Source organism: Tetrao urogallus (assembly GCF_951394365.1).
Source record: "Tetrao urogallus genome assembly, chromosome: 7".
Lineage (NCBI taxonomy): Eukaryota > Metazoa > Chordata > Aves > Galliformes > Phasianidae > Tetrao > Tetrao urogallus.
Window position 1 is genome coordinate 6,574,905 of NC_136820.1, and position 16,036 is coordinate 6,590,940.

Genomic DNA, 16,036 nt, shown 5'->3' on the forward strand with positions numbered 1-16,036 from the left:
AAACAATGAGAAAAGTGTGATTAAAAAATAGCTGGAAAGTTGATGTATCAAAAGCATAGATGAGGTTGGTACCTGAGTTACATTTTACTATTCCAACTGCAACATAGCAAAAAGATGTACTCTTTTGTCCTACTTGTCAAGGAGGTGCAAAACCTAAAATGAAAGTTGAAGTGGATTTTGGGGAATGATGTGTCACATGAATCTCTGGTTATTGGTTTTATTTTGTTTTTTTTTCCTCTCGCAGTTAGCATGGATGCCATGGAATATGCACAGTTTATGAAACAAGATGGGAATCAGGATTTTAAAAATGGAAATTACACCTTGGCCATCAGGAAGTATGATCAAGCTCTGTATATGCTCGTTCAGTTAAGGCAATGGGGCCTGTAAGTATTCTTTAATTACAAGCTGTGAGCTTGTAATTAAATGTGTTCAGTTCTGTGGTTAACTCAGAACTGTATTTCTTCCCCTGACACATGATTTTCTTATGTCTGTTGTCACACTCTTTGGTGTATTGGTTTTATAATTAAGGAGGAATTGCTGTTCTTGATGTGTAAGTTAGCAACTTTAATCTAAATGGTTTTTTTTATGAACATTATTAATAACTATAATTAAGGTCCAAATTATTTTTCCAAACATTATGTTGGCTCGTGTTAAATTAGTTCTGCATTGCAGATGAGATGTTATGGATTGATGTTGCTGTGCCAGTTACTGGGAGAATGTGGGTGTCTGTTGTTACATGGATCATTGACTTTTTGAAAACAATTCATGCAGGTTACTTTGTTCTTGGTATTTGAGCTTTCCTGGTGTTGTAAAATCTGTTCAAAACTAGCTTCTGCCAAAGAGTTCTGTGGCTCTTTCTTTCCAAATGCCAAGTGTTTGTTGTCTTCAGTTAACACCAGTTGCTAATGTGATGGTTAATGGTTAAGTAGCTGAGCATTATGTTAACTTTTAAATATTTATTATTACCATGTATTAGCAACGCTATGAACCTGGTGTAACACCAGCCATTGATTTGGTTTGACTGTTTGCCATTAGACAAAGGATGGTAAAATGTAGTCTGGAGCTGTGCTGGGAGTGAGACAGAGCCAACAAGGCCATCTCCACCAGGCCCTGATTCTGCCCTTTGCAGGGCTTTCTCTTCCCACTGGGATCTGCTCCTGAGCATTCCCTTTCCCTTTGCTGTAGATTGCCTTGGCAAGATTTGCATACATGTGAGAGTGTGCTCTGAACATGTTCAATATAGTTGAAACAACTTTCTTGAGTGTAAATTGCTAGGTAGGAATAAGAGGATGCAGCACCATGCCACAAGCTATTTGAGCACAGACGAGATAGACTTTTCAGGCTCCCTGCTACCCTGTGTAGTACTGTAAATTTTGGGAAGCTTTTTCCAGAAATTCTTACACCCAGATGCACGTATTTCAGAATGTTCAGTTCTCTGAAATATGTTTATTTCTTCATTCTTTCTGACATAAATATATATAATTTTGATGACATCATCAACTGATGATACAGTAAAACACTTTTTGGTTATGCTTTGATGACTAAAGTCTGTCTAGCATTTGTTTCACCTTTCCTCCCATTCCTGTCCTCTTCCATTCCTGGCTTTGCCTTTCACTAGATACCCAGATGTGTCTAGGTTTTCTAAACTGTCACTAAACCCTCATAGCATCATAGAACATACTGCATTGGAAGGGATCAAGGATCGTGGAGTTCAGCACTTACTGCAATAGTCCAGTGGGTTAGCCTTCTGCTTCAGAAGGGACAAGAATGTCTTTCAGATACCATTAGGGTGCCACTGAGAGATTTTGTAGCTGATGTTCAAATTGCATTCGCTTTCTACAGCTCTATTTTACCCTCTGAGTTTGTTAGGTGGGTGATGTGTGCACTTTTTCTTGTTACTAACTACAAAGTACCTTACATCCTTTTTTCTTTTTTTTTTAATTGAATAAGCAGTAATGCTGGTAACTTTTTTTTCAGGTGTTCTGGGGACATAGCTGTATTATACTGCAACAGATCAACTTGCTTGTACAATCTTGGTAAATGGAGAGAAGCAATGCATTCAGCCTTTGAGAGCTTACGCTGGGATCCAGAGTATGTTAAGGTATTCACATGTTGAAGCTGGCAACTTTTTGCCTGTATTATGTTTTAAACCAAGTGCCAATATCTGCTTTTTGTTGTGTTTTAAGATGTACCATAGCATAAAAATTACAGAATCAGTATCTGGCTGTGCACACAAACATCAAAAATGACTTCTAATATTATTGTAATACTACTAATAACATTAAGCAGCTCTCTTTTGCTTGCTTGTTGTTTCTCATCCCAGCAGGAAAGGTACTAATGCTTTTGAGAAGATAACTGGCTTTTTAATGTCACAGATGAGGTGATAGCAAATAATAAAATCTTATGCACTCTTTTGATGCTGGGGACCCAGGGTGATGCAGGATTGACCAGGAAATGTTTTGAACAAGTTGACTCCACCGTGAGTCTGAGATAGTAAAACCTACTTCAGTGGTGAACGTAAATGTGTTTAGGTGCCATTTGCTGAAGAACATCTGCATTGTTTTAAATACTGCACAATGCTACTGAGCAGTGTCATAATGACTGTATGGGAACTGCTGATCACGGCCTGAACCTCTGATTGACCACCTGAGACAAGCAGTGAGTCAGCTGTGGGAACACAGGTGAAGGCAATTCACCTGTGCTACCAGAAGGGGGGAGCCTGGCTGCATCTCTTCTAGATCCCATTTAAGTGCTGATCATCACTGAGGAAGGATCTCTTGCTGGAGTTCATTCCTTGTGGAGTTTATTGTGAACTTGTGGGCATTTCTATTTATTTTGATTATCCTTCTATCATGATAATCTTACCAAGCCTAACCTCTGTATACCTGTTGATTATACAACTGTACACCTACTGATTGTGCAATGACATGAATGTATATTCTGGACCTTGTGACAAGAAGCATTTCTGTCCAGGATAGTTGCTAACAGTATGTCTTCTCATCCTTCAGTTATTTTCCAAGATATTTTCTACTGTTTTATTTATCTTTTCCATATATATCTGTATCTATTGCTCTTTCATAGCATGCACAATGACATCAGTAGCACAGCGTGAATTAGAAGGGATTTCGATTGCTTTTTTGGAGGATGTATGTGTGTGAGAAGCTGTGAAAATAGCACTACATGGCATTTTATACCATACTTAATCAATTTAAGAGAAAATGATAACTTTTTGTTAACTTTTCTGGAACAGGTTGTCCAGGGGGGTTGTGCAGTCTCCCTCTCTGGATGTATTCAAAACCCACCTGGATGCCTACCTGTGCAGCCTGCTGCAGGGAGCCTTCCTTAGCAGGAGGTTGGATGATCTCTAGAGATCTTTTCTAACCCCTGAGATTCTGTTGTCAGGATCTCTGAATGTTTTCCTAACAGTGGTCTTTTTTGTTTTTCTTTTTTTTTCTAGGCTTATTATAGAGCTGGCCACTCGCTGATCATGTTATCAAATGCTTGTAATGCAATTTCTATGTTTCATAGAGGTTTGACTCTTCTGAATGCTTCTGTAGACCAAGCTCAAGTTGCTGATTTTATAGCAGGAATCTTCACGAGTGTCAATGGTAAGCTCAAATTAAAAGCTTAAGTATTTTAAGAACCCCTCAGTGGTGATGGACTCATTTTTTTTCCGTGTTTAAAGAAGACTGGTTGGTGACTAAAAAGGTGCAGTTTGGTGGCCAACGTTTGTCACACTAAAAAAGTCAGATGTTTGCTCCCTATTAGCATTCTCCTGGGTATTAATACTAAAGCTGTCGCTCTGCAGTGAAGCGATTTAGTTGGAGACCACAACTTTAAAAGCACTGCATATACTACATACTTCTCATAACTGCTTACTCTTGCAGATGAACGAGTCTTGCCACAAACTTTCTACCCTGCATGTGATTATATTTTCAGTGCAAGGTTTGATGCACTGATTTGGCAATCTGTGATGGAAAAGTTGGCTCAGAAAGGGAAGTGGCAGGTAAGTCTGTCCCAGTGAAGAGAAAGCAAATGTTACATACTCGCTGCTTAGTCTTTTGGCTAAGATCAAGTGTAGTGTAGTACTGCTGCACAAAAACGTAGTCATTGGTACCTGTTCAGGGTAAGCTTGTGTTACCTCTAAGATAAAAAAGCAATTAATTTTAGTGTTCCTTGAATCAATTGTCTGGATTTTTAGACTTGAAAAATATTCTTAGTTCAAAGTAATTTCCAAAATTCGTTTCTCAAAGGTATACAACAAAGTTAAGATCCCACTTGTCTCCTGCTGTTGTCTCTGTTTTGATCCTACCTAGGGGCTCCATTATTCTTGAAAGACACTGAAGGGATAAAAACATGTATTTATTTGTAATGTCTTTTTCTTTTGGATGAAAGATCCACTCAGTGGAAGCACACAGTTGTTCAATAAAGCCGGATTATTTTGGACAATCAGAAGGAGAATCACCTGAAGTCATACTAACCCTCTTTTTAAACAATAACTGTGTGAAAAATGGTTCATTGCCATAATTACAGTGTGTTGGTGGCAAGGAGCTGGCAGGGAGCTGTGGGGCTACAGTGTGTGGTGAAGCCAGGTCTGCCCCATGCTCGGCAAGCCAATTTCCAGCCTGCTCCAACAGCCACACTGCAGGGCATGGCTGGATCCAGTGGCCACTGGCAGGAGCCTCAGGGAAACTTGTCTACAAAAAGGCAAAATGCTGCATGGCAAAGTGAGGAAAAAGTGTGAGAAACCCTGTGAGCACCAGGATCGAAGAAGAGGAGCATCTGGCAGCCTTACAAGGTCAACTCACAAGAGTGCAATTCAGGATTTGAAGACACACTTAGGTGGATCAATACATGATCAATACGTGCCCACTGCCCTCTGGTGAAGAACCTTTCCCTAATGCCCAGCTACCCCTCCCCTGGCACAGCTCCATGCCGTTGCCTTGGGCACTGTCACTGAGAGCAGAGCTCAGCGCTGCCCTTCGCTCCCTGTGAGGAGATGCAGGCCTTGTTTAACTGCGTGTGGTTGCTGACTGCTCAGCCCTTACATTTAAGATCTCTCTGCCCTTTAGGAAGTCCACAGCTCCTCCCGATGTAGTGTCATCCTCAAACTTTAGTATACCTGCAAGTCATGTATCCAAGTCATTGATAAAAGCACTGAAGAGAACTGGCCCTGAAATGAAGCTTTACGTGAGGAACCCCAGTGATGGCTGGCTGCCAGCCTGATGTAGTCCTGCTTACTGTAACCCTTGGAGCCCAACCTGAGCTCACCCATTGCATCATGAAAAACAGTACTGAAAGCTTTGCTGAAATCCAAAACCATCACATCCACTGGCTTCCCTTGTTCAGCTAGGTGTGTAATCTTGCTGTGAAGGAAGAATTATTCATTAGAAAGGACTTTCCCTTCATGAACCTGTGCTGGCTGTGAGCAGTGAGTGCATTGTCTTTCACATGTTTTTCAGTAACTCCCAGAATGATCTTCTCTGTAATTTTATCAGGCACTGAAATAGAACTGACAGGCCTGTAATTACGTAGATCTTCTTTCTTATCCTTGAAAAAGAATCACTACCAAAGGTGTACTGGAGATAGTTTTAGGACATGATCCTTTCCATGTGGTTTCTATTTCTGATGAGGTTTTAATTGGTCATAGGTTCCCACAGTCCACTGTAAATACATTAGCTCAATTGATAAATGAAAAGGGAAATTCAGTGATGTGTTACAATCTTAAAAAAAAAAAAGATTTGAAATGTTGTTAGCCCATGTTTTGCTCTCTACAAAGTCTAGTGATGCAGTGAAAAACAAAGTTTCTAAGTGCACTTATCACCACTGTTTTGTTTCCTAGTCTTTTCTGTTGTTGTTGTCCAAGAAGAAAGACTTGCCCACCAATCTCAGAGTCAACCAGTTACCACTGAAAAATCTCTTTGAGGTAAAGTGACAAGCCTTTTAAGTTTTGTGTCTATTTCTTTCTGTTCTCTTCAGTGGAAGATCCATCCTGTGGGCAAAGTGAAAGCAGATGAGAGAGAAAAATAAAATGAAAAATAATACGTGGTTATGTTAAATAATATATGATAATGTTAAATAGTCTGTTTTGTCTCTTTTCATTGATCATTAAAAGTATCCTTAATTTGTATAGTTTTTGTATGCAATTTAGTATTTCCTTTTTATTGGTCGCCAAAAGATATCTTCCTCTCAAGTGCAGCAAGCTATTCATGTCAGACCTGGAACCTGACACTAAATTTAATGTAGAAAAATGTTTGACATCTGTTAAGCTGAATGTGTTTTCCAAACAGGATGACTTTTAGTATTCCTGGGTTAGGGTGGTATTATGTTTTGCGTAGTTTCTGAAAGCAGTACACAGTGCATGTATCTGCTACTATGCAGTGGTTGTCTATTCTGTTTCAATAACAGTTGAGGTAAAGCATTTCTTGTGGACCATTACAAAGCAGGTATGTTTACACAAGCCTGCCATGGTTAGCTAGCATTGGACAAGTGTGCCATGGTAATGCCACTCGAGGAGCTTAAGTGGGACTTCATGCTACCCTCTTTCATACTTCATGCATTTGATCAGCTCTTTGCAGGCAGAGAGGTGGGTCAGAGTCCAGGCCCTGAAAGATCGATGAATGAGCACTGCTTATCTTTTGCAAAAATGAGAGGAAAATGTGGTGTTTGACAGTTGGAACTTCCCCTGCTGCCACCCTGTAGTTTGCTGTATTTTATTTTTGTGACTGTGCACAAACAGTAATACTTGCCAGTCAAAATTTGGCATGAGGTGGTAGAAAGATTTATTTGTGGATGTTGGAAGGCTGTGCAAAGCCTGCTATTTAAAAAATGACTGGCACAAGAGGAGCAATTATGTCAAAACACTGGTTTTGAGCACCCCCTCGTGACCAGACCCTCCTGGCATATTGTCTCAATTTCCCTCTGAGCTTCTTCTGCTCACCTCCAGATTCCTGTGTCAATGTCCCTGTTGCTTGTAGGCTGTGCTTGAAGCTCATTAAGTCCCTGATAAAACATCCTTTTTTGGTTCAAATTTTTCCTTCTCAGACTGTGTTTCAGTCCTGGTGTGTAAATTTCCCTGTAAAATTCATACAATTCATAAAATTCATACAGCTTTTCTTTGTGTGAACAGTTTCATTATCGTTACTGTCTTAATAATGCTAGATGCTTCCTGGGCTGGATGAGAGAATGAGGCATTGCCCTTCTTTCTATTGCTGGGATTCCTGAGCTGTATGAGATGTTACCTGGGTTGTCTATACCTCCTTCCCTCAGTCTGTAATTCCTGTTTTCCAATTTAAAACATTTCTTCAGTCTTTTCTTGCTTTAGGATAACTGCTTGCAGAAGCTGCCTCATCTGAGCTTAAACAGTACAGTACCTACTTACAGCAACATGTGCAATGGAATGTAGTAACATTTGATAGACTTGTATGGCAGAAAGTTGCCATCGATTACAGGGAAGAAATACAGAAATATGTAGTACAAAATAGGCTTCAAATTCAGTGCTTTTCAGAGCAGGAGAAGAGTCTTTCAAAATTCACAAACAGCTCATTGGAGAAATGTATTTGCTTTGAACTTCTACTGGATCTGCTATGTTTGTTGTAAATGTTTCATTTTACAATGAATAGGACTTGGTTGTTACTCTTGGTTGTTCCACCAATTCCAGACCAATTCATAAAAAAATGATATTGTGGAATTGTGTTTTTAAAGGAACGTCTTTTGTGAATATAAAATAACATGTTGTAATTCTTTTCTTCATTATCAGACTTTTGAGTTGTATGGATGTGATGAGACGATGCAAAATGTAGCAGAATTAGTCAAATGGCTGATTTCCATTGGGGCAAAAGTTGAATCCATTGGAGTTCATCCCCTTCATGCTGTTATCAGACTGTGTATCAAAGCAAGTAAGTGACATCCTCTGTTAAAATGAACCAAATGTTGTCGTCTTCAGAGAAAAAGCTGTCATGGTTGTATGATTTTTGGTTATCAGTATTCCACATCATAACATCATGTGGGGCACTGGGACTTTAACTGTCAATGCTCAAGTCCTGGGTACCTGCCCAGAAGAGAAGAAGAACTACATTCCCCAGGGGACCTTGCGGTCAGGGAGAGGAGGTTGAACTCCTGGCAAGGTCACCTGATGCGCGCTTTTTTGTCTACTCTTCTTCGTTGGCTCTCCTCCCGTCTCCCTGCTGCTCAACCAGACTGCGCATCTCACCTCAGCTTTATGGTGAGGCCTTCCCACCTTTCAGACATTCTCTCTCTCATTTTATTTGATTTATTAGCTTCAATTCTAATTATACTATATTATAGTGCGTTATCTTGCATTCCGATACTGTATTTAGTAAATTAGTTTGTTTCTTCTCAGATCTTTGCCACTGTTTTTCATTATTTTGGGGTCCCCTGTTTCCCTTTTTCCAGAGGCACGGATTTTGCAAAATCCCTCTATCCTGCTGGTCATGGAACCGGGCCGAACCAGCCCGTAAACTGTTGACATTCTTGGTGGAGAATGCGGGCATAAGCTGCTTTTTAGCTTTTTAGTACGAATCTCTCTCTGGTCTCGGAAAGCTTTGTTAGGAAAGTTTATCTTTTCCACAGGTGCTCACTGAAAACTTGACCTCGAAAGTCCAGGCAGACTGCCAGTGTTCTGGGATATTTGTAAACTTTTTGGGTGCTGCTAGCTTGCTTCTGTAAAGAGAGGAAAAAAAAATGCTTTCTCTTCTAAAACTGCTCTTCAAGGGATTGCATTCCATAATTTTTTCTCTTTTAATGCTCAGAACATGCTGGGCCTTAATTCAAGTTTGCCACTCTGCTCTGTGGAGCCATAGGTATGTAGAGTCTACTGAAAACACTGATGGAAATATGTACCTGGCATCTGCATACAGTGTGGCATACAGCTCTAGAAGGAGTTGCTAATTCTACAGAACTTGTGACTTTTAAGCAGGCTCCCAGTCTCTCCTTTGAATCCTTTATGCAGTTTTTGAATGCTCCTCTGATCACGCTGTCAATCTCCCTAAATGTACTGTTCATCATTTCAGTCAGTTTTTGTATTTATCGTATTTTGAGGAAGCCCTCCCCAAAACCAGAGGATACTGAATGGCAGGGAGTGTGGAGAGGCTTGGGAGAGACTGTAGAGAGATGGACATCTTTGGTGTCATGGAACTTTACTCCTGAACACCTGAAAGACCCTGAGAGTTTAAGCATTTATTTGAGACAGGAATGTTGCGGCTCAGGCAGATCTGAGGAGGCACAAATGATTTGGAGCCTGGCTAATGCTTATCGGGCCTTATTCAATACTATCTCAGAGAGATATCTCTGAGATCTCAATTCTGAAATTGAGAGAGTGTTTGAGAGCTGAAAGGGAGAGTCTCAGGGAGACAGTATAAAATGAGCGAGAGAGTCTCCAAGGTGAAAAGGAGAGTTTCCAGGAGAGACTCTGAGCAGAGAGGGAGAATCTTCAGGCTGAGCAAGAGGGTCTTCTAGTTGAGAGAAAAGACCTCCAATCCAAGAGAGATGATGCCCTCCAAATCGAGAGAAACTCCCTGCAGTCCCAAAGAGAAAGTCTCCAAGGCGAGACAGAGAATCTCCAGGTTGAGAAAGAGAGTCTCGAAGAGAGGAGAGAGAATCTCAAAACGTGGCAAGAGTGTCTCCAACCTGAGAAAGAAGGTCTCCAAGCCGAAGGGGAAAATCTCTGAGCTGAGAAGAGGAATCTCCAATCTTGACAAGATGCCTTTGAATCCGAGCGAGAGTCCCTCCAGTCCAAACTCGGCCCCCTCCAATCTGAACAGGACAGCCTCCAAACTCAGCAAGACACCCTCCAGTCTGAACTAAATACTCTCATAATCAAACAAGACAGACTCCAAGCAGAACTAGAGGGTGAGAGCATTGGAACTGACCAGCCTGATCAACCACAGGAGGCTCCACCATTGATGTCAGTTGCTCCAGTAAGAGGATGGAAAATGAAATAAATATCGACTGAGTTAGAACAGAAGAAAGAGGAGGAAAGAGGTCCAGAGGAGTGGCTCCGAGATGCGGGAGAAATACCCCTGAGTCCAGGGGAGGGGCCCTCAATAAGACCACGGTCACCAACGCCTATGAGGGCAACACAAAGTCCTGGAAGAGGAAGAGGTGAGCAAGATATTGTTACCATTGTTGATTGATCTCTGAGAATGAATGAAATTCGAAGTCTGAGAAAAGACTTTTCACGTCACCCACGTCACGTCATAAAACCATGACAAAAGCAAATATAATGAAATCATATCATGTTGGCATGACTTTACATGTATCACTAAAACACAGGAAAGATGTGGAGCTTTTGGAGAGGATGCGAAGGAGGGCCACAAAGATGATTTAAGGGCTGAAGCACCTCTCTTACAAAGACAGGCTGAATGAACTGGGCTTGTTTGGCCTGAGAAAGAGAAGGATGTAGGGAGGCCTCATTGTCGCCTTGCAGAATTTAAAGGGAGTTTATAAACATGAGGGGAATCAACTTTTTATAATGGTAGGTAGTGAAAGGACAAAGGGGATTGGCTTTAAATTAAAGGTGAGGAGATCTAGGTTAGATGTCAGGGGCAGGTTTTTTACTGAGGGTGGTGAGGTGCTGGAACAGGTTCCCCAGAGGTGTTGTGGATGCTTCATCCCTCAAGGTTTTTGAGGCCCGTCTGCATGGGGCCCTGGGCAACCTGATTTAGTACTTGATCTAGGGGCTGGCAACCCTCCTGTGGCAGAAGAGTTGGAACTTGATGATCTGTCATGGTTTTGTGATTTTTGGCTTTCGGTATTCCACATCATAACATCATGTGGGGCACTGGGACTTTAACTGTTAATGCTGAAGTCCTGGGTACCTGCCCAGAAGAGAAGAAGAACTACATTCCCCAGGGGACTTTGCAGTCACAGAGAGGAGGTTTAACTCCTGCAAGGTCACCTGATGTGTTCTTTTCTCGCCTGCCCTTCATCGTGGGCGCTGCTCCCGTCTCCCTGCTGCTCAACTGGACTGCGCATCTCACCTCAGCATTGTGGTGAGGCCTGTCCGCCCTTTCGGACATTCTCTCTCTCATTATATTTGATTTATTAGCTTCAATTCTGATTATATTGTATTATAGTGCGTTATCTTGCTTCCGATAATATACTTAGTAAATTAGTTTGTTTCTCCTCAGATCGGTGCTGCTTTTTTAAATTATTTTGGGGTCCCTTGTTTCCCTTTTTCCGGAGGTGCGGATCTGCGGATCCCTCCGCCCCGCTTGTCACAGAACCGGGCCGAACCAGCCCGTAAACCGTTGACATTCTTGGTGGAAAATGCGGGCACAGGCTGTTTTTTAGCTTTTTAGTACGAATCTCTCTCTGGTCTCAGAGAGCTTCGTTGGGAAAGTTTACCTTTTTCACCGGTGCTCACTGAAAACTTGACCTCGAAAGTCTAGGCGGACTGCCAGCGTTCTGGGATATTTGTAAACTTTGAGCACTGCTATCTTGCTCCTGTAAAGAGAAAAAAAAAATGATTCTGCTTTCTCTTTTAAACCTGTTTGAAGAGGGAGCTGCTAATTTCACAGAACTTGGGATTTTTGAACAGGTTCCCAGTCTCTCCTTTGAATCCTTTATGCAGTTTTTGAATGCTCACCTGATCACGTTGTTAATCTCCCTAAATGTACTGTTCATTATTTCAGTCAGTATTTGTATTTATCGTATTTTGAGGAAGCCTTCCCCAAAACCAGAGAATACTGAGTGGCAGGGAGTGTGGAGAGGCTTGGGAGAGACTTTAGTGAGATGGACATCTTCAGTGTCATGGAACTTTACTCCTGAACACCTGAAAGACCCTGAGAGTTTAAGCATTTATTTGAGACAGGAATGTTGCGGCTCAGGCAGATTTGAGGAGGCACAAATGATTTGGGGCCTGGCTAATGCTTATCGGGCCTTATTCAATAGTATCCCAAAGAGAGAGAGAGATTGTGAAATTGAGAGAGAGTGTCTGAGAGCAGAGAGGGAGAATCTTCAGGCTGAGCAGGAGAGTCCCCTGGTTGAGAGAAAAGACCTCCAATCTGAGAGGGATATCCTCGAGTCCGAGAGAGATGCCCTCCAAATCGGGAGAGACGCCCTGAAATCCCAAAGAGAGAGTCTCCAGGCTGAAAAGGAGAGTTTCCAGGAGAGAGTCCGAGCCGAGACAGAGAATCTCCAGGTTGAGAAGGAGAGTCTTCTAGCCAGGAGAGAGAATCTCAAAACGTGGCAAGAGTGTCTCCAAGCCGAAGGGGAGAATCTCCGAGCTGAGAGAAGGAATCTCCAATCTCAATGAGATGCCTTCGAATCCGAGCGAGACTCCCTCCAATCCAAACTCGACACCCTCCAAACTGAGCGAGACACCCTCCAATCTGAACTAAATACTCTCATAATCAAACAAGACAGACTCCAAGCAGAGCTAGAGGGTGAGAACATCAGAACTGATCAGCCTGATCAACCACAGGAGGCACCACAGCAGATGTCAGTCGCCCCTGTAAGAAGATGGAGAACGAAACGAATCTCAACTCGGTTAGAACAGAAGAAAGAGGAGGAAAGAGGTCCAGAGGAGTGGCTCCAAGGTCTAGGAGAAGCTCCCCTGAGTCCAGGGGAGGGGCCCTCAATAAGACCATGGTCACCAACGCCTGCGAGGGCAACACAAAGTCCTGGAAGAGGAAGAGGTGAGCAAGATATTGTTACCCTTGTTGATTGATCTCTGAAAATGAATGAAATTCGAAGTCTGAGAAAAGACTTCTCATGTCACCCAAATGAGCCTATTGCTACTTGGTTACTTCGATGCTGGGACAATGGGGCCAACAGTGTGTGGCTGGATAGTAGAGAAGCTCGCCAACTGGGTGGCATTGCTAGGGACTCAGCCATTGACAGAGGCATTGGTAAATGCCAGAACCAGCCCGTAAATCGTTGACATGATCCTTGAGGTCCTTTCCAACCCAAGCCATTCTATGATTCTGTGATTTTTCAGAATTTTGAAATTATTCGTTATCTGTGCTTGTTAGCAATAAAAACCTAATATGGATATTCTCTTCTGTGTTTTGGAGCTATTGTGTGATTGAGGTTCTTTCAGATCCTGGGCATGCCAACTTTGACAAAAATTAAGTATTTCTTCCTGCCACCTCAGTGTGGAACAACATTTTCTGTATGTGCTGAAGATTCATGAGTCAAGTAAGTGATGCGTGCTGAGAATCAGTGAGAACTTAGTGTTGGGTCTCCCACAGTGCAGCTGGCTCATGGTATCATTTCTCTTGCTTACTTTTTTTACCTCCCTTACTCCCCATGTATGAGAAAAGCTTTCATACAGGTGCATCTTTACTTTCCATAGGGGGAAAGCCAGTAACTATTTCTACTGCATCTATTTACTATAACGAATGTTTTCTTTTATCATTTCAGAAAAGAACCATATTTTCAGATGGTTACTGTCTCAGAGGCCAGACTTGAAGGATAGAATCAACCAGCAAGACAGAGATGGATGCACTCTCCTGCACATTGTGGCATCTTCCAGTGACTATTCCCGGAAACGCAGTAAATGCAATTCCTTTTTCTTTATTCTTACTCCTGTGTTGTTTTTTTTTTCTAATGGAAAAATGAAGAATGACTGAAAATTTCAGACCCCAGTGTTTACTACTACATACAAGGAAGAAAATGAGAAAGCCCTGTTATCTGAACATAATAACTTAAATATAAGCATTTCAGTAATTCCCTTATAAGTCTGTATGCTTCATTTTTTAATTTTTGCTTCTTGATGTGATTGGTTATGACTTTCCAGTAAGTACCCTGCAGTTTTTAGTTACCTTTTAAATCTAAACATGCCTTGATCTCCTGGAGACCTATCCTATCTTTCTGTTCTCTTGTTTGCTTGTTTGTTTGTTTTGACCAGGTGAAGCTTTAAAACCTAAGTAGCAGTGTACCTTGTCAGAGATGAAAAATGAAAAGGTGTCCTTCAAGTTTTCTGTCAGGTTTCTTTTACGTTAACTCAGCCTGGCATTCTTCCTTGTATTTCTTACGCTGCCCACTAGGTGGCCTCAGGAAACAAGCATCAACGCCAAGATAATTCCACTCTTCGAGGTCGTTGAACACAGTGATATTCTGATGGCTCTCTTTAATAGTACGAATGAGATGCAGGCAGTCCCTATCTAACAAATTTCATTTCCTGGAAAGAAGTCATACTTCTTTTGCAACATCTTTTACTATAAGACTCTTGTGTTTCTGGAAGAGGCCATGTACATATTTCGAGATATGTTTATAAATATATTAAAACCCTTACTTCCACCCATTAACAAAAAATAATTCCTAAGGTGGCTTGAATGTTAAGACTTGTACAGGTAAAGCATGGCAGCTGTATTAGTCTGCATCACTCTTTTCTCATCCAGATTTTTTTCTTCAGTGCATGCAATTAAAGAGATTGTGTTCTGTGGAGTTGTGCCTCGGGAAGTGTAACGATCTACCAATTCTTTGCTCAGCGTTTCTTCATCTTCCCTTGCACTGCATGATTTGGTGTCCCTGTGCTCTTCCAGCTGTTCTGTTGGAAGATCAGTACTGCTGCTTGCAGGGCTGTAAAGTGCAGTGGGAAGTTGTAAGAGGAAAGCTTCTCATCTTCGAGAATAATTATTAAACAATGTGTCAAAACTTTCAGTCACTATTATATTTGTCTTTGTTTGTTCTGTATTTCTGTATAGCATTTCAAAGCACTTAAAGTGACATCTGTTAAAAGCAATGACACCATTAGTTAAACTAGGAATCTTTGTTACAAGGCTTATTACCACAAAAGTGTTTTCTGCTGCACAGGAAAGAAAATCAGTACACAGGTGTACATATTCATGCTTGAATATGTGAAATAGACAGTTTTGTTAAGTCACCTTGTGACTTATAGAATAACAATAATAATAGAAAAATCTCCTGTTTTGCTTTTTCTTTATGTACAGAGCAGTTTGCCTAAAAACTGGAGAAAGGATTGGGGCATAGCAAAGGAGAGGCTTTTGACATACTGCCTCTGATCAACGGGACGCTCTTGAGGCACCCCATCACTTTGTGTTTCAGTGCTCCCACTTCCCAACTTACAATAACAAAGAGAGTTTATAATTATTTTTTAACAGTTTGTTGAGTTTCTTCTGGTATAATAGCTAACAATTCTTAAGACACTGGATGAATTTTATATATATATGTGAGTATATATATATGTGTGTGTGTGTGTGTGCTAGAAATTGTGCCACATTTGAAAACAAGAAAACAAAACACAACAGCCCCTGAACAATGAGGATTATTCCCCCTCTAATGCTTTTTCTTATAATGCTTTAGGTCAAACAGAAGATGTGCTCATGCTTCTGAATTTTGGGGCTGATCCTACCATTCCAGACGCACGGGCAAGAAGCGTCATAGATATTTTGAAAAAGAATAAAAACTTTGATGCTGTCAAAGCAGTCAGCAGTCACATTGAGAAACACACTTCCTCCTCTGTGGAACTGGAAGGTACTTATGGACTCGGTGCTTTTTCTGTTTTTAAATTATAACCCTTGGATGCAAAATTGCTTTATTTGTAATTGGCGATAGTAGGTGGAATTTATGTAACTTTCTGTATGTGTTGTCACCCTGGTGAGACAACGTTGAACATTTTGTCCTTGCTTGAAGGTGTCTGCTGTCCAGCTAATGTTCTTAATGTATCATGCAGTAAGTAATTACAAATTGCTGGAAGTTATTATAAGCCATTGCTGGATTTTTTTTCCTTAGCACAAGGCTCCCCTCCTGCCATAGAAACTGCATCTTTTTGATCTTTTTATCAGTTTTGACCACTTAGCTTCACCTTAGAGTTTGGGAAATGAAACATTTAGTAAAAACACCCGTGACATATTTAAAATGATTTAAATAAAGAAAAAGCATTGACCAAAAAGAGAAGGCCTGAAGTGATGAACGTGTATGTGAAAAGATGATGACCTATTTTGAAAACAAAATGTTTTAGTGAGAGATCTTCCCTGTTCAGAAAGTTTTAGTCGTCATTGCTCCACATGGGTGACATGCAGCTGAAACTCCTGTGTTACATGGAAGC

General features: G+C 41.2%; 1 protein-coding gene across 1 annotated transcript in view; it reads left to right on the forward strand.

The window, feature by feature from the left end:
• Positions 1–249: 249 nt before the first annotated feature.
• The window catches only part of TRANK1 (tetratricopeptide repeat and ankyrin repeat containing 1), a gene marked incomplete at both ends in the record, with an annotated part of 42,893 nt that continues 27,106 nt past the window's right edge, over positions 250–16,036 (forward strand). Inside the window, 8 exons of the mRNA XM_079538367.1 lie at positions 250–383; positions 1,978–2,101; positions 3,458–3,608; positions 3,888–4,006; positions 5,843–5,926; positions 7,760–7,898; positions 13,387–13,518; positions 15,292–15,462. Of these exons, the coding sequence (XP_079394493.1) occupies positions 250–383; positions 1,978–2,101; positions 3,458–3,608; positions 3,888–4,006; positions 5,843–5,926; positions 7,760–7,898; positions 13,387–13,518; positions 15,292–15,462 (1,054 nt within the window). The remainder of the gene's footprint in view (positions 384–1,977; positions 2,102–3,457; positions 3,609–3,887; positions 4,007–5,842; positions 5,927–7,759; positions 7,899–13,386; positions 13,519–15,291; positions 15,463–16,036) is intronic.